Here is a 23,276-nt window from a genome sequence, read left to right on the forward strand (position 1 = left end):
TTAGTTAGTTCTTCATTTTTTCCATGTGGTGCCTCCCACTTACCCCCAGCAAATCAGTACTACAGCTAGTAGTTTAGCAAGCACTTACAGATGTGCTTGTTCCTGATGAGCCTTTTGCCTTCTGCAGTTTGTGTGCTTTGTCATTGTCTTAGTGGGTGAGGAAGGGATGTTCCAAGTGGTTCAGAGTGTGCAACTCATCCATGAGCACAACCAGCTGAGATTCACAATTTTTAGCTTGTGGGATACCATGGCCTGATCTTAATCTCTTCTCACTCCTCACTGCTTGAGGGGTGCTTTCAGACCCATGGGATGACTCTTGCATCATAAGTAAGTATATATATATATGCTCTTTAGGATGAAAATGCATTATAAAATGCCTGCTACCATTTACATGGTGCATCTCTTACTGGCTGGAATAGTTCACCTGATCTGCTGAGTAGCAGCCATCTTGAATATATGAGCAAAAATTTCTCAGGGGGAGTCATTATCAAAGCTTTTAGGCATTTAACTTTAGTTGTGGAAAATGAGTAGTCATTAGAAGAACTGAGACATTCTTCTGATCTCATCGAATTCATGCCAGAGTTTTATTTTCATTGTGTGAAGTTGAGTGGGTAGATCCTCAGGAGAAAGAGGGAAAACTCACTTTAAGTTGCTGGACAAATATTTGAAGGCATTACTTGAAGAGTTAATTTGCTAGTGAAAACTTGCCTTAGGATCTCCTACTGCAGTGAGCAGGAACAATTTACATCACCAGCAGTGGTAAATTTGGCCAGTTATCTCCCCAACCCCCACTGCCCCAGGCTGCATTTTGGAAGCAAAATAATTGTAGTGGGGGGAAGTATATGGTATGAGTGTTAAGAGATTCATTGCTAAGATGACTGTAAATCAAAGAAAATGATTGTCAGGAAGTGCCATGTCCTGGCTGACATTTGCATGATTTGTGCTGTTTTAGAAGGAAAACAGAGTTTGAGGTTGCTGCTGTTGTTTGTGTTGGTTTTTTTACTCTTTCTGTCAGGAGCACCATTTAAACATCTTCTGGGTTTTTTTGGTAGGTTTTTTGGGGTGGTTTTTTTTTGGGTTTTTTTTGGGTTTTTTTTTGTTTTTTTCCATTAAGTGTATGTATCTAGATGTATTGCACATAATTTCCTATGGGAAAGGATATTTGGGAATAACAGTGACATGAAACACAGGAGTATGTTTGTAATTTGATCTGGTTTTCTGTAGCCACAGGGAACTCAGTGATTGATGGAGGGCCCTCAAGGGCTGACCTTTCTTCAAGCACAGATGCCCTGGAGGCAACAGGATCCATTGATAGGTGGCTGGAAAATAACTATTTTTCACTGACATCCTTTGTTTTCTTCTTCCTCTTCTTCCTTTTCAAAACAGGTTTGAATTATAACTTGACTGCTGATGTGGCAAAGAAGGAAAAGAGCCAGCAACCCAGAGTTTATTTTGTGACTTCTGGAGAGGCAGCAGGGCAGATCACAGAGAAGTTACAGCTGTCATTCCTGCAGGAAAAGTGCGAGCATTACCTAGCCTATGTCAAGGTCAGTTCATTCATGTCCTTCCTTACTTTGGCCTTATTGTGTTCCACTCTTCTTAGAAAATTATTGAGCAAATCGAAGTATTGCTGCTTTGGGTTCATATGTTTGCTTTCCTGATATGTAGAAGTTCAGAACTTTTTGCATGGCATGATTTGTCAGTTTGAGCACCTTCAAGACCTGGTGCCAGGAAAATCCATTTTTTAATGTTTGATCAGACAGGTCTGTCTTTGTCTCTCTGCCTGTCTCTGTCTCTCTCTGTCTCTGTCTCTCTCTCTCTGTCTCTGTCTCTGTCTCTCTCTCTCTCTCTGTCTCTCTCCTCCTGCCTTGGTTTGTTGCTGCAGGTATTATTCCCAAGGAGACAACATCTTGTTTTATTAGGAACAGCAGGTTTAGTGTTTAGTTTTGTTTGCGGTCTGACCACACAAATCTGCATGGGAATGGCAGGATAATGTGGGGCCTGGAGAGAAGTAATTGGGCTCTTGGATTTGAAGAGCCCTGTGGATCTAATCTGGGCTTGAAAATAGCAGTGGGATAACTTAATTTCACATGCTTCATGGTCCTAGGGATACAGACAGTGCTTTCCAGACTGAGATATAGACAGGGTCTGTTTTTCCTGTGACAATCTCTTCATCTAGAGCTTGCTAGGACTGTAGTTATCCTCCTTTGGCAGGTGTTGAAGAAATGTCACCCAGGTGCTGTTGTTTTCAGAGTAACCCAACAATATTCTTCTATGCTAAAAATGTATAGAATGGATTTTAAAATTACATAGGAAGGACAATTATCTTTTAAACCACGTATTAGTCTTACAAACACTAACTTTTATTACCAGTCCTTACTGAAGGACTTCTTCCCATGGATGAGTGTGACCTAAATTTGATGGATAACACTTGGCACTGTCTTGTTTTGAGAATACAGCACATCCAGATTTTTCTCAATGTATAAACTTCTCCAGGAAGCTTTTTTTTTTGTGCCTAAAAACTGTGGGAATGGGAAATAAAATTCATCCTTTGACTCCATTGACATTTTGTGCATGGTTGTTGAGAGAAAATAAAATAAATAAGTGCACCAAGGAGGAAATGCTGTCCTATTAAATTGTGTGGATCTCTGTGAAGAAACTACAGATCTTCCACATTTTTTTTTGTTTCTGGAACAACCATTGCTTTCTGTTGTGGAAAAGCTTGTTAAAGAAAATTTAGGCCTATAAGATTATCTTTACTTAGAAAATGTATCACTGAATTTACTAATCCTGGTCTTTCTCCAATGAACACATCTGGTTAGACTTTATTAGAATTGATTATTTATTCTGGTTAGAATTTATTGAGTTTGGATCAAAAGGAGCCACGTGCCTATCTTAACCCAAAAATGATATCTTTCACACTTGCTCTTGTAGTTTTTGGATACTACACAGAATTCATTAAAGAGCTACATATGCCTAAGAAACCCTTTAAATTATTGTGACATTTCTAGCTAATTTTGGGGATAGATAGAAATAATTGGGCAAAGATAGAAATAATTCTTCTGGAAAATTCCTGGGAAATTGGATTTTTATAGGCAAGAGTAATATTTAAACATGTTTGAAAGTACCAAGAACTTAAAGCAAAATATCTGCTTAACAAACAAGGCTACTGTTTTTTTATGTAAGCAGCTGTTTTTCACTGTTGGAAGAATAGCAGGAAATCTTGTAAAGGAGAATGCAAAGTAGTGGATGAAGATAATGGCAGAGTTTTTCTGAAAAAGATGGTGTAATCCACAAGACTACAGGACATTAGAAGCATCAAAGAAAGCCCTGCACAGTCTGAAGGAGTGGAAATGGGGTCAGGACCACTGCTATCCTTAAGTAGTAGCTAGTGAAACAAACTCCCTGAAGAACAAACAAACAAAAAAATCCCTCCACGAACTCCAGCTGGAGTTCTCCTTAATTGCAGATATTTGTGATGGAATGGATGATTAAAAATACGTGGGCTTAAAATATGCAAATATTTCACTTAGGCTGCCCTTTTTCCTTTTATTTACTGTATGTCTGATGAATTTTCCTGCATGGCAAATTGAGTTGTTTGTAGTTGCATCTTTAATACATGCTCTTTGTTATTGTTTATCTGTGTCACTGGTCACAGAGGGGTCTATGTGGCTTAAGGATGTCAGTTCTGGGCTGCCTGTAATGAAGGACAGAGAAGCTCTTTGGATTTGTGTGTGACCTCATGTGCTAACTTGACAAACTCTGCTAGGTACACTAGGTTTCCAGTCCAAATGGAGCACAGCAGAACTCTGTGAGTTAAGTTAGTTAAATGATGCCTATTCCAGGCCTTGCTGGATGATATTGTCTTATCAACATGTAATTCTAGTATTCTGGAGGCACAAAATGGAAGGCCTGAGAAAAGCCATTGAAAAAATAGATCTCTACAGGCTGCCTGCAGTTTTTTATAGATTTGGTCTCAAGAAACTCCAGCAAAACCGTGCACCAGAAGAGTTGCAGTCTACAAATAAACTGACATTTAATTGTTTTGCAATTGATAAGTGTCCATGATTTGAGCATGACTCATTTCCTCTTTGTGATTCCCTTTCAGGATAGTAGCTACTTTGCTTATTGCTGCTACTGAATTTGACTATTAAAGTTTGTATTTCCTCTTATCTGTATGACTAAGTGGATCTCAGAAGGTTTGTAGGATACATATAGCTGGGATCTTGTACAGGGCAGGCTATGAAATTACATCTCAAGTTGCTAGAGCTGTGGTAATTCATGAGAAAACATGGTTTTCTGGTTGTGAACAGAGAATGAAAGGGAAATGCTTTGGGTCTTCAAAATGTATTAGATTTGGTTTTGTAGTGGTCATAGAGTCATAGAGGAGTGATATGGTTTTATGACTCTTTTATACTTTTAAAATTTCCTATCCTTACTGGAACCTTTTTGATGATTACTAGTTAAGAAGCTTTCTTTAGTACACATGGGTAATAAAACCAATACAGACAAAACCTCAGGGGCATCTCCAAAACTGTATTAATTTAAACAAGTTTTGAAGGTTTGATTGAGTAGCACATGGCTGTTAGTTGAGAGGTTCAGGAGCAGCCCAGGCTTTCTCCTGTCAATGCATGGCTGATCCCTTGTGCCTCTGAGGAGTTGCTTCACTGCTGGACCATTCTTCTTCCGGCTCCCTGGGGATGATGGTGCTGCCACCAAAGATGTTCTCTCCTTCAGTGGTGATAAAACTATTAAGAGAGATGAGTACTTTGTGTGACAACTGTCCATCAGTTTTTGCTGGAGTACAAGGATGCGAAGTTTAAATCTGATTAGCTTTTTTCCCCCTTTCTTTTGTAAAAGGATTTGGTTTTTTTTTTTGGTGTAAGGAATAGTGGGAAAATGGAATGTGGTACTAAGAGGAAAAGAAGAAGAGTTTGCAGAAGGGAATAGAATCAGATAAGACTAAAAAAACCAAATGGATCTGGAGGCTTTTGAAGTGTCTCCTTAATATCTGGGCCTGCAACTGAAATGTAGAATTTTCTCATGGCAACTGCACTCATTTGATGGTGTTCAGAAGACTGAATGGGCTTAAGAGGTGCTGTGATCTGAGGAAACATTGTTTCTCTTTTCTGATAACTGCCCTGGTTGTTTCCTGGTTATGTGGGCTCTCCTAATATTTAGGATAGATTTATCAGTGTATAGGATGAAAATTTTACAGAGATACCAAAGCACATTGTGCCTGCAGATTTAAGCAGGATCAGAACACATCTTCCTTGATTTATCACAAAGGTGTAATGGTGATCATGTTGAAAGCCCCTGTAAGAATTCCTGCATTTATTAAAGAAGCACCATCTGGTTTCCTACCCCACTGCAAGCCAGCTGGGTTACCTATTGCTACCACTCACTGTTGTCTGTGTGCAGAGTGGATGCTCCAATAGTGGCAGACAGCATCAGCAGTGCTGGCACATGATTAGACTAGACCCAGCATTACATTTTCCAGAGATCTTTTTCTTGGTTGTTATAAGTAGTTTCATGTAAGTAATAATATTAATTCTTAATGGATCCAGACATAGCTTAGGGGAAGGATGGGGCTGAGAAGTAACAGCCTTTGCATAATATGTGTGTAAGTGAAGAGCTAGTGTTCATAAAGACAGGTTTGGAAAAAAACTTTGACTTTTCAACAGAAATTTCACAATTCTGATTTATTCATTGCCGAGTTCTCTAGCCAAAAATTTGCATTTTTATGGGTATGTTTCTGGTCTTTGTCTGCCATGCATCGCTTGCTTTTAAAGATATTCTAGACTGCTGACCTTGCACAAACAATCTCTGATGCTCACCTATGTCAGTCAAGGTCTGTGGTCATGTTTGTTTTTCCCTCTATAGCTGTTTGATCTCATCTGAGGGGGTTGCATGTATTGAAGTATTTTCTTTTTGATTCATAGTACTCTAGGTTTTTTTCTAGAGATTGTTTAACAAAGCATTTGAATCTCAGTCACATGAGATGTAGAGATGGTGTCACTTTGATCATATGCTTTCCTCTGAGAGTTGTCTGCCTGTGAATTAATATCTCTATATAAAGGTCTGTCTGGTAGTATTACAGGATAGAGATAACACTTGAAGCAGAGACTGCTTTTCCAGCAACAACAATGAAAACTTGGTCATGATTATCTAGAATTTCACAGGGTTTGGACCACTTGGCAGACAAAGGGAATGCTGAACTGTTCCAGCCTGTAGTAGAAAGTTTATCATCACTGCAGAACTAAAGCTGCTGTGGAGTTTTACCAGGAGTGATGACTATGGTGAGATTCAGTGCTAAGAGTAGAGTTGATGCCTTTGAGTTTGTTCCTTTACTTATTTTATGTAACTTTATTTTACCCTTTTGCAGAGCCAACTGGAGAAACTGTTAGGGCCAGCAAGATGCAGTCATAACATGTGTGCAGCCTTAAAAGGCTGTGGGATAGGTGGGGTGATCATGAAGCACAGACGGGTTTATTTACAAGAATCATGTTTCCAGAGCAGTTCTCTTTTCCAAAACTGTGCAAAGTCCACTGATAATCTATTAGGACAGCCTGCCTCCTCTCTAGAAGAGCAAAATAAATGTGTTTTAATACATAAATACAAGTAAAAATAAGTTAGTAGTGTTTTGTGTTGCCTTATTCTGTGAAGTGATTAATCATCTCTTTTTGGATAAATTCTGTCTGGCATTGAGTAGAGCTGATGTCTCACCTTGAAAAATGAGCCAGAGAGAAGAGAAGCTGCATTTTTTCCTGCATAGCTCATATGGGCAAGGGAAGAACAGTGGTCAGCTGCATAACTCTTTTCATCACCTCTTAAGTAAATGGATTTGGGAGTACCAGAAGGAGTATTAGGAGTCAGTGACATCTTTGAGCTCAGCATTAACTGTATCAAGATTTAAATACTGTTAATGATCATGGAGTTATCTTTGCTTTTTCAAAGGTTTTTACAAGTTTCACCAAGAACAAGGAAGATTATCTTTCAGGGGTCAGTTTATAGTCCAGTTAAAAACTGTCCTGCACCATTTGACTAAAATCAAGCTGCCAAATATTGCCTTCTTTCAGAGGTGACCCATGCTGCAAGTAGTTAAGTGCTGTGAGATCTATAAGAACTAGTAGTGCTGCTTGGTGGGAAAGCAAGTTGTATCACATACTGTGCTGTTAACAGTTTGGGAGCTTTTTACTGGGCAATGTAGCTAGAGAGATGTATGGTAGCCCAAAGGTGCTTGAGGCCATTGGAAGGTGTTCAGCTGTGAACTGAAGGTAGAGGTTTTGTCCAGAAATCCTCCTCTGCACATCCTCACAGGTTTTTAAGGAAATTACTTTTTTGATCCCCTCTTCTCACATTGTTAGGTGATATAATTGGGTGAGTGACTATCTCTTTCTTTACAGTTGGAGAGTTTGAAAGTTTTCTGCTCTGTACAGAGCTTACCCATCATTAAATGGGATATTTTTAAATAGATTTTAAGTCTTAACAAGGTAATTGATTTTATTGAAGTTCACTGTTGCTCTTTGACTTTTAGCATTATGTATGAAAAAGGCTAAATATGATGTTTATGGCCCAGGAGGAAACTAGGTTGCTGTGGTGAAGTGGCTGTCGAAGTACCTGGCTAATTGTATTTATGAATCCAAGTAGAGATTTTGTAGTGCCCAAATGAAATAAATGACATTTTGAATGAGGCTCAGTTGGTAGGCTTAGAGCACAGTAGGTGTTTAAATTCTGCTTTGCCTCCTTTTTAAAACTGTAGTGTGCCCTGCTAAACCCTGAAAGGGTGCAAATCTTTAGTCTTGAGCCCTTTGGTGAACTTGTCCCTTTGACATGTTCTGTAATGGAAAGGAAATAAAATTCATTTTTCAAGCAGAGTATCTCAAAAAGACTTATTTCTCAAGTTTTGGCAGAGTTGAGAATTATTTTTACTGCAAGCAGGCTCTTAATGAAGCATGACACTTCACTGCTGCGTTTGGATATTCAGTCACAGACTTGCGCCTGGCTTTGCCGTCTGCCCACTGACGCATCTCTGTCTGATACTGTCGTTTCTCAAAAAGAGATTTCATTTGCAGATAAAAGCTTTCAGAGACTGAGGAGAGGCAGATTTAGGCCTGGACAGTGCATGGTGCTTTTAGGGTGGAGGTTGATCAGAGGGCTGGAGCACCTCTCCTACAAAGCTAGGCTGAAAGGTTTGAGGCTGTTCAGGCTGGGGAAGAGATGGCTCCAGGAGACCTCGTTGCAGCTTGCCAGGACTTGGAGACTTGCAAAAAAGAGAGAGTGACTTTTTTTAAACTAACAGACAGCAGGTTTAGATTAGAGGTTAGGAAGGTCTTTACTCAGAGGGTGGTGATGCACTGGAAGAGGTTGGCCTGAGAAGTTGTGGATGCCCCATTCCCGGCAGTGTTCAAGGCCAGGCTGGATGGGGCCCTGAGCAGCCTGGTCTAGTGAAAGGTGTCCCTGCTGTGGGGTATGTGGGGTTGGAATTAGATGATATTTAAGGTCCCTTCCATCCCAAGCCTTTCCATGATCCTTTGATACCACAGTTTTGTGAGGCATTCCTTGGGATTTTTATCTGAAAGAAGCAATTGCATTTCCCATTGATGGCACTTTAGGAAGCTAATAGCCAAACAGAGAGAAAAGCTAGCTGTGTGCTAGGAAAAAAATAATTTTAAATGGCAAGTAATGATGGATAGGAACATTTTTGCTTTCTCTGGCACTCTTGGTTAACCAAAGAGTTTTTCTCAGGTGGAAAGAAGTAGCAGAGAAGGCAACACTACTGTTTTTGAAATTTTGCAACATGTTTTTGGTAGAGTTACATAAATTAAATACATGATGGCAAATTGTGCTGTGAAAGTTTATTATTTGCTTCTTTGGGACAAATTTACATATAAGGGGAATACACTTAAGGGTAGAGCTTTGCTGCAGCATACTGCAATAGAGAACAGCTTGTCTGTCTTAGTGGTTTTCCTGTTTAGAACACATGGAAGAATATCAGGTGTGCTAATCTTGAACACACACAATCAAACAACACACACATGCACACACTCACTTGCCCTGCCTGAACTGGGGAGTGCCTAAAATTATTACCCTTTCATTTTGCTACCCTTGGGAAGGAATGACCAGGACATTTCATCAGGAAACACTGAAAGCAAATTCCAATAGAAACCCCTCTAGGCTAAAGAGAAAACAATTAATTTTACTGGCTGTGGCTGTTTACTGGTATGTTCCAAACCTATAACCTCCTCTTAGAACAGAGTCTTCCTGGGAGACTCTTACACGTGCTGTGTTTAGTTTGGGTGGCAACAACATAATGCTAATCCAGTGCCCAAGTTCATACCAAAGGAGTGTGTCAATGTGTTTGGAGAAATGTGGGAGTAATAGCCTGCAGCATAGAGCATTCTTTGGCACAAAATGCCTTTTCTCCCTTTCTCTCATAAGGAGATACTCACTACAGGCATGGAACTGAATTAATCTTGAGCTCCTAGGATCCAGAAATTGAAGAAAGGTGCATACTCTGTCATGTCACCCTCACATAGCCACCAGCACTTACATAAGCAACAGGGTAGTTACAGTTGGTATGGTTGTGCTGGTGATTGAAATTAAATCCCTGATCAGGCAGTTTGTTATTTTTATTTGTCAATTCACCTTATAGAGCTCTGTGTCCTCTCCTGGAATCCTAGTTACTTTAGGGAATGGGTAGTATTTTGTATTGATACTACAGTAATGTGTAGTATTTTGTCTTGCATTAGCTGATCTCTGGAGATTTGAAATGGATATTTGTCCAGAAATTTATATTATTTCCCCCTTGCACAATATCTTTGACTTGATGACATATTCTTAAACTTGTTTCCTGACTTTATACTAGATGATTTTATGGATTTGATGTATTAGGCAAATTAGATTATTGTGATTTTACAATGGCCTTTTCTCCCATCAAATTATGTCACCAGCTGACAACTATGCTTGCTTTCAGTGGTCACTTTTACTTGGAAAAAATGTTCACAATTGAAAAAACTGTACTTATGAAAGCTATCCCCAAAGCAGTGAAGTAGTCAAATTTTAGGAATATGTGCAATCTTGATTTGAGGTGTTGTTTCATCCATTCAAATCTTCTGACTGGCTCAGTGTAATATGCCATTTGTTTTCATCTTGTGTTAACACTTGTATTGCTGTATATGAATTCCACAGCTTCAAAAGGGCAATCTTCAGAAGGAATTACTGTAAAAGCTGTGTAGAATACATTTAAGCAAATATATTTGAGCAAAAGCTCAGTGTTCCTGCTTGAGAGAGATTTCTCTGATCAAATTCCACTGAGAACAAAATGTAGCAACTTCAGCATTGCAAAGAAAGTTTCACCAGAGGATCTTCTAGTTTGTCTTTATTGTCAAGTAATTGACCACATTTTCTGCCTAAGCTGCACATGTTGATGTTTGTGATTTCTCATATGTAACACAGGACATTTATTGTAAAAAAGTCTTCCTTTAAAGTATTTGTGAACGTTTATCTCCTTTGTGAAAAACTAAATAGCACTTAACAATGACTGGCTTTTGCATGCTTTTTATGCAAGTTGTTTATTTTCTATGTTGTTCTCATTATTTTTAATCTCCATTTATAAATGGGCCTTAAGGCTCTGAATATGTTTTGCTCTTTATTGTCTGAATGTGTGTAATACCATAAGGGTAGGACTGGGTGATAGCCTGACTGTAACAACAAAATACAACAAAAAGGGAGAGAATCCTATAATAGTTTATACTCCTCTCCCCTTTAAAAAAGTTTATTGTATTTTATTTTAATTTAATTTTTATTTTTTAAAATTTAATTTAATTTATTTTTTGGCCTGGGAGAAGGCCCATGTCTAGTGTTAAATTCTGAGTTTAATAAAGACTGAAATGTGAAAAGTTAATGCTAAGTCTAAGGGAATCTAATGTGACAGCAAATTTACTACTTCCTTTTTAGATTACAGTAAGTTGAAAATACAGCTGGTTAAACTTGTCATGACTTGGTAACTTTCATCCTATTAGCAAACTTACAGCTGCTCATTTGGCAAGATTGACTAAAAGGAAGCAGACATTAATAAATTTAGTGAGAAGAAAAGAGAATAAAAATAGGAACAAGTAACAAAGAATGTTAAGTTGAAACAGGTTGTCATAAATTTATACCTTCTTTACATGTCTTTGTCCTGCTAGAATCTAGATAGTAGCAAATGAAATGTACCATTAGCCACGAAAAGCTGTTTTAGTAGACAATGCCATTACAGTTTGTATATCTGCTCCTCATGTGCTTTCCACACCCCTTACCCTTGGATTTCAGTCCAGTGGAGATATTTGGCCTTGTTGCTGTTTATTGGGTGCCCCTCCACAGCCACACTGCAATCCCTGTGCCCTTTGTGAGGCAAAGGGTCCTAACAAAGGGCTGCTGCCAGTTCATGGCCCCTTGGCTGGGACTCCAGCCATTCCTCCCACCCAGGGCACAACTGAGGCTACCACCACTCCAGGTACTCCTCAACAGTAAAGCGCCCTAAATGTTTCTAGGAAGTGTTGAGGTTTTCAGTCCTGATAAAATATATATTAAAAAAAAGTACCAAGTGTTCCTAAAAGTACAGAAGCACCAGCAGAGTTGGGGTAGCATGACCTGTAAGCTTTGATTTTTTGCTCTATGAGTTTTGCAATGTCCTTTGCAATTACCTTTGTTTAGGTATAAGGTTCAAATTGAAAAATGGTAAGGAGGAACTTTTTTTGTGTTGCTTTCTCATAAGGTTTTTTTTCAGAAAAAACATGCAACTGTAGTAGCTATTAACTACTTTTAAATCAGTAAGTGGATCACTGAGTGGTTTGGAATAATTCTGTCAGGTATGCACCACCAGGAGAAACCACTGCTATGTACCCTAATAAAGAATAAACTCTAACAAATTCATACAATAACAAATCCAATTTTTTAATGAGAAACTATTACCTCTGTGAAAGAGAGTAAGTTCAATTCCCATTTGTCGTGCATGACCCCCCACAACAGAAGCAGCTTGCCCAGGAAATGCTGCTGGTTTGCCCCCATTAATGAGCTCTGTAATTCACAGTGAAGGCAAGGCTTGAGCCTCCAAATCTAATTGGCAACCATAAACTCCCTGTGACTTGTCAGTGGGCACTCACCCATCCAGTGCCTGCTTGCAGGAAGGCAGCTGGAGGAAGTGGTTTCCATTTTCTTGTAGTGCCCATGTGATTGTTTCCATGAAAGCTGCCCCTGTTTGCTCTCACATTGCAGCTGCAGAATTCATAAGCTGACTTTGAGAAGCTGGCACAGCCAGGTTTGAGAGTGACCCACAGTCTGTGACAACACAAAACCTGCAACCCAACCCTGGCAATAGAAATTGATGGCAAAAACTACTGCAGGCTTCACTAAGGGATGAGGATCTTGCCTGGGGACCCTACTCACTTGAGAAAGCATTTTCAAAGTCTTTCCTGAATCCACTAAATATTTCTGGCATGGGGGAATGAATGAGTATTTAATCTGGTTGGGATGGTGCTTCTATCTCTGGTATTTTCATTCCTGCTGAATGCACTGGGACAGGGTGTGCTGTCTGTGTCTCTGCTTGTATTTTGCAGAATTGACTGCATACATATCCAATCAATTCTGCAAATATCTTCTTGAAGTGGAGATACTGCATACAAGTGTGCTGTGACACTGGTTTTAATCTGTCCCTTCCAAGAACTTGGACAAATGCCATAATTTATTTTTAATATTTTTATATTCCGTATAAGCAACATAAATATTTGTGATGGCTCTTTTTTCTTTCCTTACTGTTTTGAGAACACTCTTACTTTTGTCCTGCATTGTTGCTGTTATTTTTTCTGACTTTGTCTCTTTCACTCCCGCCTTCCCCTGCTTTTGTAACAAAATGATCTAATGTCCTGTGTTGGTTAAAGGCTGTTGGCTTCAAAACAAAGTTGCTTGCTTCAGGGAACAAGCAGAGTATCTCTACAGGGGTCCTGTGTTCCTCTTCTGCCTACTAAGAGGGCTATCTGAAAATCTAATTTTTCTGACTTCATAATCTGTGTGTATCTTATTTTGGTGTTAGTGTTGTCTTTTTTGCCTTTAAAATAATACTCCTGAGTGTGGCTCTGGAAAGCTGCATGGTGGGCAGCCAGTTTAACACTTAATACTTATGTATTATTACTGATAGTTTCTTCTAAACGTTTACCTTATTCCTATCCTTAATTTTTTGCAGCAATTCTTGTACTGTCAGCCTTGAAAATCTTGCAAAGGCAATAGAGATAAAATGCTGCTTAATAAGGTTCTGTAGGTCTCCTATTATTGCTTTTCTGTCTGGCTATCAGTACTTTTTGGGAGCTGCTGCTCCCACATATGACAGAAACACAGAAACCACCATGATTTATCTTTGACTTCATCCAAGAAGTCAGTGGGATTATTGAATTACAACAACTCATCTTCTTTTCATGTTGATATTTCAGACCTAATTGTCTCTTTAGCAAGTGATTGCATCAGTCCAGGATTTTGGATTGTGTGTACCAGAGGAACCACCTCTGGTACAGTCCTTTGTATAAAGGAGTGCTTTGTATAAACCACAGCAGTGCTCATGGATTATAAGCAGCCAGGGAAAACCTTGATAGATGAGGAAATTGCAAGGTTTGAATGTTTGAAGGGTTGTTTTCTTAAAATAGACACCCCCAGTATAATCCAAAAGCTGTCTAAATCTTTTGAGAAAGCAGAGTTTAGACTGGACATCCTAGGAGAGGTTTTCCTCTCTTGTAGCTCAGAGTTCTGCCTTGTCTGCAGGTGTACTGTAGGAGAGTTTCTGAGACTGTATGTGGGTGCTGTTGTCCTATGAGTTCTAGTCAGAACCAGAAAAAAAAAAGGTCAGAAATAGTTGGTATCTTATTAAGAAAAAAAGTCCAATGCTTGAAAAGAGTTAGGTAAATGTATATGTGCTACATTTTGATACAGCTGCAGTCTTTGCCATGTGAGCAATGCTGTGTCCTGAGGTAGCTTTAGAAGCAGGAAATAAGTAGGTGTGAAGAAGAAATGAGGACCATAAATTTTGGGTATATATATGTGTCATATGCTTCTAATGTCAAGTTGCAAGGACTGTTTAAATGAATTTAGAATGTAATGATGTGTTTTTAACTGTCATACATGTCTCATCTTCCTTTATTTTCCTTTCCAGCTTGACTTTTTTCCTACTTAGAGATGTGTTACATATGTGTTAGAGGGAAATACAGTCAGCCAGATGTTTATGCTTTGAGCTGTAATTTGCCAAGGACAGAATATGAAAGAGTGATACCTGGGGGTCTTCACACCAAAACAGATGTTGTTTCATGTGTTGGTTTTCCTGCTACTGGCTTGCTTCTTGTTCTGCTGCACTCCTTCCTCCAATGCCAGGCTGGGTAATGGTATAGGCCATGAGACAAGTGCTGTGTAGCAGTTTGCCAACAGCTTAGCATTATCCAAAATGAGCCTGATTTATGGTCCTTGGAGAGGTTAGCTTAGATTGCCAAGATCTGGCAAGCATACTGACAATCCTGCACTCTATCCAGGAGCATGATGGTTGATGTTGGACCTTCAGCTGACTCTAGGCTTTGGCAGATGAATTCATTATACCTCTATTGCAAACCACTTTTCTTTTAAAACCTTTTTGTCAGTGAATAACTGTCCAAATTCTGTCTGTAACTACAGGTTGCAGTGTTTTAAGTAATTGTGCTAATTTCCTTCATAGTTGCTTAGTTGGTAATAACATAGTTAAGGAGCAGTATGATCAGGTTTTGCTTATTTGTGTACCACTTGCCATTTTTAGTGCATGGAATATTCTTATTCAGTTTTGTCCTCACCATTGATCTGTTCTCCACCCTCAGAAAAGTTTTTCCTTTTGAGATGTTGAGTTGTTACTTTTGTGGATGCATGCTTCTGAATGTGGGTATGCAATAAAGACTACATCAGGCTGTGGGCTGCAAATAATTATTTTATGTACACAATAAACAGAAATGATGGAAGTTTTGACTCATAAGACTGATGCACTGGACATATGTATGAAACTAACTCAAAATATGCAAGTTAGTTTCATGCCCGTGGGAAAGGATTTCAGGTCATAAAGTGTATGCACAAACAAATCTCTATTTTTATTTTAGAATTATTTCCACTAATATATTAATATAATTTTGACATATATATATTAATATAAATTTGACTAAAATTTTTACTAATATTTACAATTTTTTAGTATGCATTTTCAGCTTATCCTTTATTTTATATAGACCACAGATCTCTAAGTAATGAGTGGGAATAAACTCCAGTCACTTGCATAACTAAGGCTTCTGCTTTCACTTTTTCTCTTGCTTTGGAGCAGATTTGTTCATATGAAGAAAGAGGGAATGATGCTGGGGTTCCTATTATTTTTCTGTGTATATTAATGTATATGCATATTTGATGTGCAAAGACTGTTTAAATAAGTCATCCCTAACCAAAATTGCTTTGAAAAACAAAGCCTGTTTAGAAGGAATTTTATAAGACATCTTCTCTAGTATACAGTACTGGTATGTTATAGTAACATTTTAAAATGCCTAACAAGACACTAACTTTTACTGTCATGAACAAAAGGATATTAAGGAATTGGCCTTTGCCCCTTGCATGTGATAATCTCTCTGAACTGCTCTTGCTCTGCTGGCTTGGGCATTGTTGCTGGATAATCTAAGGAAGGAGAAGTCAGTGAGGGAAGTGAGAGATACAGCTCTTGCATGTAGTTTTCCCACAATCTCAAATAGATCTCTTTCAAGCCTAGATTTTATAAACACAATTGAAAGGAGTAAAGGGATCCTTACTTATCCATGATTTTTGCCAGTGTCATGGTTTTGGTCAGTTCATCACCCAAGGTTTTCTTCTGCTTGGCTCAGAGAGGCAAGTCATTCCCCTGCTATGCCATGGGGTCCCTTCCCATGGTAGGACAGTTCTCTCTGAATTCTCCAGTCTGGTTCCAATCTCACAAGCAGACAGTCCTCCCAAAACTGCTGCAGCATGGGTCACTCTTCCAGGGTTCCAGTCCTCCAAGGACAGGCTGCTCCAGCCTGGAAGGAGGGACCCCCTCTCTTCATCAGGTGTCTCACTGGATCACAGCCTCCTCCAGGTATCCATCCATACAGTGCAGATGGATGGGTGTGAGCATCTCCCCCATGGGCTGTGGGTGGATCTCTGCATCCCCCATGGATCCCATGGGCTGTGGGTGGATCTCTGCATCCCCCATGGATCCCCATGGGCTGTGGGTGGATCTCTCTATCCCCCATGGATCCCCATGGGCTGTGGGTGGATCTCTGCATTCCCCATGGATCCCATGGGCTGCAGGGGCACAGCTGCTTCACATGGTCTCACCACAGCCTGCAGAGGAATCTCAGCTCTGGACCTGGAGCACCTCCTGCCCCTCCTTCTCCACTGATCTTGGTGCCTCCATATTGTTTCCCTCACCTCTTCTCTGGCTAGAAAAACTGGTGCCCCCACTTTGTTTTGATTTTCTTCTTAAATATGTTATCACAGAAGCATTACCATCATCTCTAACTTGCCCAGCTTTGGCCAGCAGCATGTCCATCTTCAGAGCCATCAGGGATTGGCTCTGCTGGACATGGTGGAAGCTTCCAGCAGCTTCTCACAGGAGCCACCTCTGGGGCCACCCCATTATCAAAAAAAGGGCCAAGCAAAACCAGCCAATGACTGTGCACTGGGGCCCTAAACCAAACCCCCCGAAATTTCTGCCACCATATACAAGAAGAACATACCAGGCCCTTTTTTATGCAGGCAGTGGTGAGCAGGAGCATGAGTGGAGCACTGGGAGTCAGCACTGCCCATCAGCTAAAGGGCAGCTGCAGTGTTCACCACACCACCTCTGCAGCTAGATAATATGGGTGGATGGATTTTATGAGTTAAGTCTATGCTACAGAACTGAAACTTGGTTATCTTCTCCATGTTTTTAGTTGTGACTTTCATAAGAGGTGTATTGGTGTTTTAATACTGTATTTGCAAATGGATCTTTTTAGTTGGCAGCCCTCAGGTTTTGTCGAGCAGGTATTTCATTTTAGCCTACAAGAAAGTGGTGTTTTTTCCATGTAATCTCTTTTCCAAATAGTGCAAAGAGATTAAGCTGTGATGCATGTTTCATTCCAGATCACTCATTAAAGCTTCTTACCTCATACTACTTTAGGCATTGGAAGAAACTTGATTCTATTTTCAGGGGAACACAGCATGACTTAAGAAAGTTACTGAGATTGGAATAGGATGCCAGCACTGGTCATCTGAGAGAAGTATGATAGTTGTCCTGTCATTAGGCTGATATTCATGATCATACTCATCACCCATCTGTTACTGTTCACCTTTGGTTGCCCTTGCAATTAGTGGTAAGAAATAAAAGTTTTTAGGGCATGATTCACTTGGGCCACTCCATATGTGTGTTTTAGGGCAAGACAAGTTAGACTCCATTGACTCACAAAAAAGCCAAAAGCAAGTTCTTGGAGGCTGACATCTGTGTTACAGATGTCAACATTTAGCCAAAGGATCCCACTCAATCCAGTCCAGTGTTGTTTGATATTATTTACAATTTAAGAAGGACAAATGCCCATTTGGTAATGAGCACTGATCTGTTTCCAATAATCTGTTTAAGTGAACCAGATTGAATTTTAGCCAAAGGACTCTAGAATAGAGAAGTGGTACAGTCAAAAACCCATTTTTCATTCCACTCCCAGCCCTTGCAGAGAAATAATAAGAAAAAAGCCCCAAAGCTGTAAATCTGAACTCAGCTTGGGGACATATACAAGGTCTAATTGAGTGAAAAGAAACTAAAGCAAGCAGAGTGCAATTTTGTTACCAGATGATAAATTGTCTACACCTGGTGAGTTAACACAGTGCTTATTCTTCAGAAACCACTGGACTGTGGAAGTGCACCATGCCCATGGTGTAGGAAATAGAACATGACGTTCACCAGCCCTGGTAGCTTAGTAGGTTGGCTATAGCATTGGGGTCCCTGATCACCAGGGACCATCAAAGAGAGCCCCAAGACAGAGGAACTCATGCATAAGGGGGAGGGAAAATATGTTAATGGTTTTGGGGAAAATGTTATCATATATATGTTTATTCTGGGACCTCAATGAATATGTATGTAAAATGCAGTCTATAAACAGAAACTTTCCTGTACTCAGCATGCAGGGTTTTAGGAAGAGCTATCCCCATTTTGGATCTGGCCAAATAAAGAATGCTTGCCTTTCATTGCTACATTGGTATTAAGGAGCTTCTTGTTTTACTGAATTTTTACTGAACAACTCTGTCCAGTGTTCCTCTTTTTTTTTTTTTTGTCTGCTGGTCCTGGGTTAAAAGATTAGGAATCTTTTATGCATCTACATCCTAATTCTCTTCAGCTTTACTGAAATGTCATCTGATGGATATCCATAATCATCAAATTTATGTTCCTGTGTTACAGCTGGGTATTCCACCTTGCTTTTAAGATGGCAGCCAATCCACATGGGAGGTCATCATAGCTTTTCTATTGAGAGCTGTAGTAGTAGTTGGATCAGAGCCCTGGCAAACAACTCAACAGCTGTGAAAGATGTTAGTTAAATGGTTTAAAATAGTTTATATTACTTTCACTGAATAGCTTAGTGGTAGCATTATTATGGTCTACTTTTTCAAGTTTGAAACGCCCATAAAATTTACCTTGTGTTTGGAGCCTGTCATATTTTACACCTTATCTTTTGGAAATTGAGTGGGCATAGGGATGAAACCTGCTTTATTACAAATGACATGTACATGAATTCAATAGTATAACTCTTTTACCATTTTTGTCACTGTTTGGCAATTTGGAGAAATCTGTGAAGTGTAGAAGGCAGATGGCCTGGGAATGCTAGTGCAGGGATATCTGAGGTTTGTGTTTGGACTCTGTTGGGATTAAGTGCTATCACCTTTTTCCTCTTAGCAATGACCACAGCTGTATTAAACACTTTTGTTTTGTTGAATCATTGTCACCTGTTTTGTTGAGCTGAAAGAAGTAGCTGTTGAACATCTGCATGAGAGTTAAGCAATATTGATTGTACATGTACAGGCGTAACTCTTAAAAGCTCCTGTGGGGAGGTTGATTCAAAATGTCAGTGGAAAGAATTGTGCTAGTCTGAAATGGCTTTTGCTGAGTACTGTGACAAAGTGGTTGTACTTGGTGGTGTGTACAAGTAAGTCATGAACATTAAGGAAAAATCACTGCTATTCCATAGGAAACGACGTTTTTGCTGAGAAAATGCATTCTTGCTGCAGCACATGTATTTCAGTTTCAGTTTTGTTGTTCCAAACATGAAGGACCAGGTTGCCTTTGCCATGAGAAGAGTGTTGGATAATTTTTGTCTTCTGTCAATGGGCAAGTAAAATAACAGATAAGCTGCAGCAGTGACTTCCGGTGTTGGCAAATTTATTGCTACAGAGCTGCAGCAACCTGGATTTCAGTGGTCAGGAATGCAAAGAGGGATCAATTTGTTGCCTTAGTGTTTACCAACCTTCTACTATCTCCAAGACCTGTTGCAGCAGACCTCTCATTAGGGGTAGAAATGAGCCAAGACACAGACTCAACAACATGAAAAGGTCCCAGTTGACTCTTTACAGCTCAGCCATGCTGACTGACTACAGCAAGCTCCTACTACAGGGTCCTGCTGCAGGCTCTGACTGGTGGCTATTTCCTGCTGGGCTATGACTGCAAGCATTGGTTTGCAGACTCTGACCACAAGCTTTTACCTAGCTCAGCTACAACTGCAGGCTCTGACTCCATCAGACCCAGACTGACCTCACAGCAGATTTTTTACAGCAGCAAATCTTCCTTGGTTCATTCTTCCTTGTGTCTCTGTGGATACTTTCTTCTTCCTCAGTGCTCTTCTACTTTCTCCAGGTCCTATTACTCCAAGATAATCTCACTAGCCGGCCCACTCCTTGTATCACACTTATCTTTATAAGTCACAGCTGTGACCCACTTAGGACAAGGCTATTCCCCTTCTTTGATAATTAATACAGCTGTGATTTATCAGGGGTGGGGACACCTGTAATCCCTTCTTCTACATCTACAACCCATCATCCATTTGCAGCTCAGCATGGCTTGTTCACTCTCAAGCTCCTCTCCTCTTCCCAGGAGAGAGCATCCTTTACTGCTGGGGCCCTTGGATCATGGACCTGCCATTTCAGACATAGGGTAGCAGATGTGAAAGTGACTACTGGTAAAGGTAGGGTTTGGCCTTATTCCTGGGTTTCAGCTCATACCTTGGATATGTTTTTGGGATTTTTTTCCCTGTTTTGAGATGTACCCATGAAAATATTTTGTTATGTTGGGCTGCAGTGATGTTTAGTGTAGTTTTGCAAGTTCTGAGTCAATATAGTCATGCCTGGTAGCCATATTGTTGTATGGATTTATTTTTTCCAGGGTTTCCAGTGCTTTTCTTGGCTGATGTAATTCACAGCCCTAAAAAGTTATCCTTCTCTGGCAAAGAGCATGTGTCTAAGGATTATTGGCAAGGCTGAAAGCTCTCACATATATAAAAGTACTTTACCAAGTAGTGTAGAAATTTGTAAGAATTACATGAAATTAGGTGTGAACCAAAACAAACCTTAGCATAGACAGTTGAGGCAGGACTACTTTCTCTCTGTCCCAGAGCCAGACCCATAGCACATTCTTCACCAGTGTGTGTCCTCACCTTGACCAGCCCTTCAGCTAGAAGACTAGTTTTAGAATAAAATCAGGTTTTAGAACAAAATTGTGGACTCATAGATCCATTACACTCTAAAGAGCAGATTGGCTCACAAAAGATTAAAGCACCTGTTCTTTTAATATCTGACAGAATCTCAACATTTAATTCAGATGTCTTTGTTTCAGGCTATTGCCTTACATACTATGGAAGATGGGTCTGCCTAAATTGTCTGTAGTGCTGCCCTGTTCTTTGTCTTTCTTAAGTGGTACCCAACAATATAAATTAAATTATTCCTCTGAAGTGGTTATTATCCTAACTTTATCAAAATTAAACTTCATGTGTCCCAACTATCTTTTCCATTTTTATGTATTTCTGAATTCTGTCATGGTCTTTCCTAGTTTGGGCTAAACTTAATAAGTTGACATCATTTGCCACTTCAGTGGCTTGTTCATTTTACTCAGTCATTTAAGATTGTGTTAATGGTGGTTTTCACTCTTTGAATGCTAGAGTGCACTCTTGACCTCTTGCAATGTCTCCATTGTAAAGAGTTAAAGGTGATAAAAATTCTGATGTGAATCATCTAGGGAAGGAGAAGGTTTATGTGAAAGACAATGACTGGAGTGTGATCTTAAGGTTCATAAAAATTAAAGCTTTTAGAAATGGTATCACATCACTATAACACTGCCCTCATTAACCTTCCTAGCCTGAAAAAACCCACGTCCCCTTTTCCCTCTAAGCCACAAAACCTAAAAGGAAGGCAATAAAAGCACAAGAGATGCAGGTAAATGCTTAGATTTTAATATTGGAGGGGTTTTTTTGTTGTTGTTGGTTTTGTTTTTTTTTAGACAAAGAACTTACCTTCTTACCAGAAAATTGTGAAATAATCATTCTATTCTCCTCTTAAACAGTTTCCATGCTGTATAAATGGTTTTAGAAGCACTGAAATCTCATAATTGGATGCCTAAAAATAGGAAGTTACTGCTTGTCTCCATGCTTAGGGTGAATTCAGGTCTGGTCTGATTGTTTTCCTGGTCTTCCTCAGTATAACAATAGACTCCAAAGTGTTCAGTGGTTCCTTCATGGGCCCACCATGAAATAGAGGAATGTTCCAAGCACCCCCTGTTTAACAAATGGAGTTCTAAACATGCCTGGGAAGTCACCATCTCCAGTAAAGAAATCCTGATGTTTGATCTCCAAGGCAATCACACCGTTTGAACTGTAGGGATTGCTTTATTAGCTGCTACCATTAGCAGTCACCATCTCCTTTGTGAAGCAGCAAGCAACTAACCAGTGTATGGCAGGCACTCCTGACCACCCAGTTTGTTGTTTAAATAATCCAGAGAAATGAAAAAACCTTAGCCCTTACACCACCACCACTAAACTTGGCATGTCCTAGAGAGTTTTGCTTTAAACTGTTGCTGTTTCCCTAAGAGGAAATGTTGTATGTTTGAAGCCTTGGCCTGGGAGTTCAGAAATCTGAGTTGAATTCTCAGCTGTAAAACAGTAATCTGGTGTGAAGCTGAGAAGGCTCTTAACAATTTTTCTTTTGGTTTCTGATCTTTGTGTTGCCCTCCTGTCTTGCCTGTGCTTGTCACACCTGTTTGCTCCATAGGCTCTTTGCAGGACAGTCAGGACTTGGGGTAATCATTTGTTTTATGTATTTTTCTATTACTTTAACACTAATCCTCTGAATTTGGCTCAAAAGTTTAGAGTGGTTCTGTTGCAAATTCATTTTCATTTTGTTCTTTTCCCTCTTGCACTCCTTTTTTTTTTTTTTTTTTTTTTTCCTTCCCCCTCTCTGGCTGTTTGGGCAAAGGCAGATATTGTCAAATCTTTCCACCATATGCTGTGGTATGGAAAGCTTGGGTGAAAATGTATAGATTGGTTACTTACAGCTACCAATGGTGTGGAGAGAACACTCTAGAATTAAAGCCCAATGCACATCATCACAGAAGTTGGATATCATCATTTTTGAGTTGGAACCACAGATTTGCTTTCACATTTGAGCTGGCTTTAAAATTCTTCTCATCTTCCCCACATTTCTTGTATGCGTGCTTCTCTTCCAGCTGGGCTACATCAGCCTCATTTTGGAAATTTGTTTTTCACAATGCTTTCAGTCATGTTCACTATTTGGAACCTTCTGTTAAGTTCTCCCACACAAATCTATTTGAGGGCTTCATACAGGCACAGCTTAAACCTTGTAAGCTCCATTACAAATATCTCTCAATGTAGATTTTTTTTCCTAAAAAAAGCAGGATTAGCTGTTTTTTGCCCTGTTGATAGCAAAGAATTGATCTGAGGGCCTCAAACTCTTAATACCTCAAGCTGTGACCTTGCTATATCTCATAATAAAAACAAGGCCTAGCAAGCTAGAAAAGTTTGAAGGCCAAAAAGATGTAGCAAAATTGGGCTTTGGGTTTTGGGCTTCGTTCCTCCAACTCAGCAATGAACCAGTTACCTAGCATGACATGGCTCTGCTATTGTAGGGGCTTTTATTTCAAATGGACTGAGAAATTTTAGGCTTAGGTTATCCTTTATGACTTAAGGCAGTTAACTGCTGTAAAGTGAGGGCTGCAC

At 39.6% G+C, this 23,276-nt stretch overlaps 1 protein-coding gene across 1 annotated transcript in view; it reads left to right on the forward strand.

Moving 5' to 3' along the window:
* ITGA9 (integrin subunit alpha 9) overlaps positions 1-23,276 on the forward strand; it is a 214,232-nt gene that overhangs the window by 48,136 nt on the left and 142,820 nt on the right. The window contains exon 15 of the mRNA XM_079301914.1: positions 1,387-1,547. Coding sequence (XP_079158040.1) covers positions 1,387-1,547 — 161 coding nt within the window. The remainder of the gene's footprint in view (positions 1-1,386; positions 1,548-23,276) is intronic.

This window comes from Erithacus rubecula (assembly GCF_903797595.1).
Source record: "Erithacus rubecula genome assembly, chromosome: 3".
NCBI lineage: Eukaryota > Metazoa > Chordata > Aves > Passeriformes > Muscicapidae > Erithacus > Erithacus rubecula.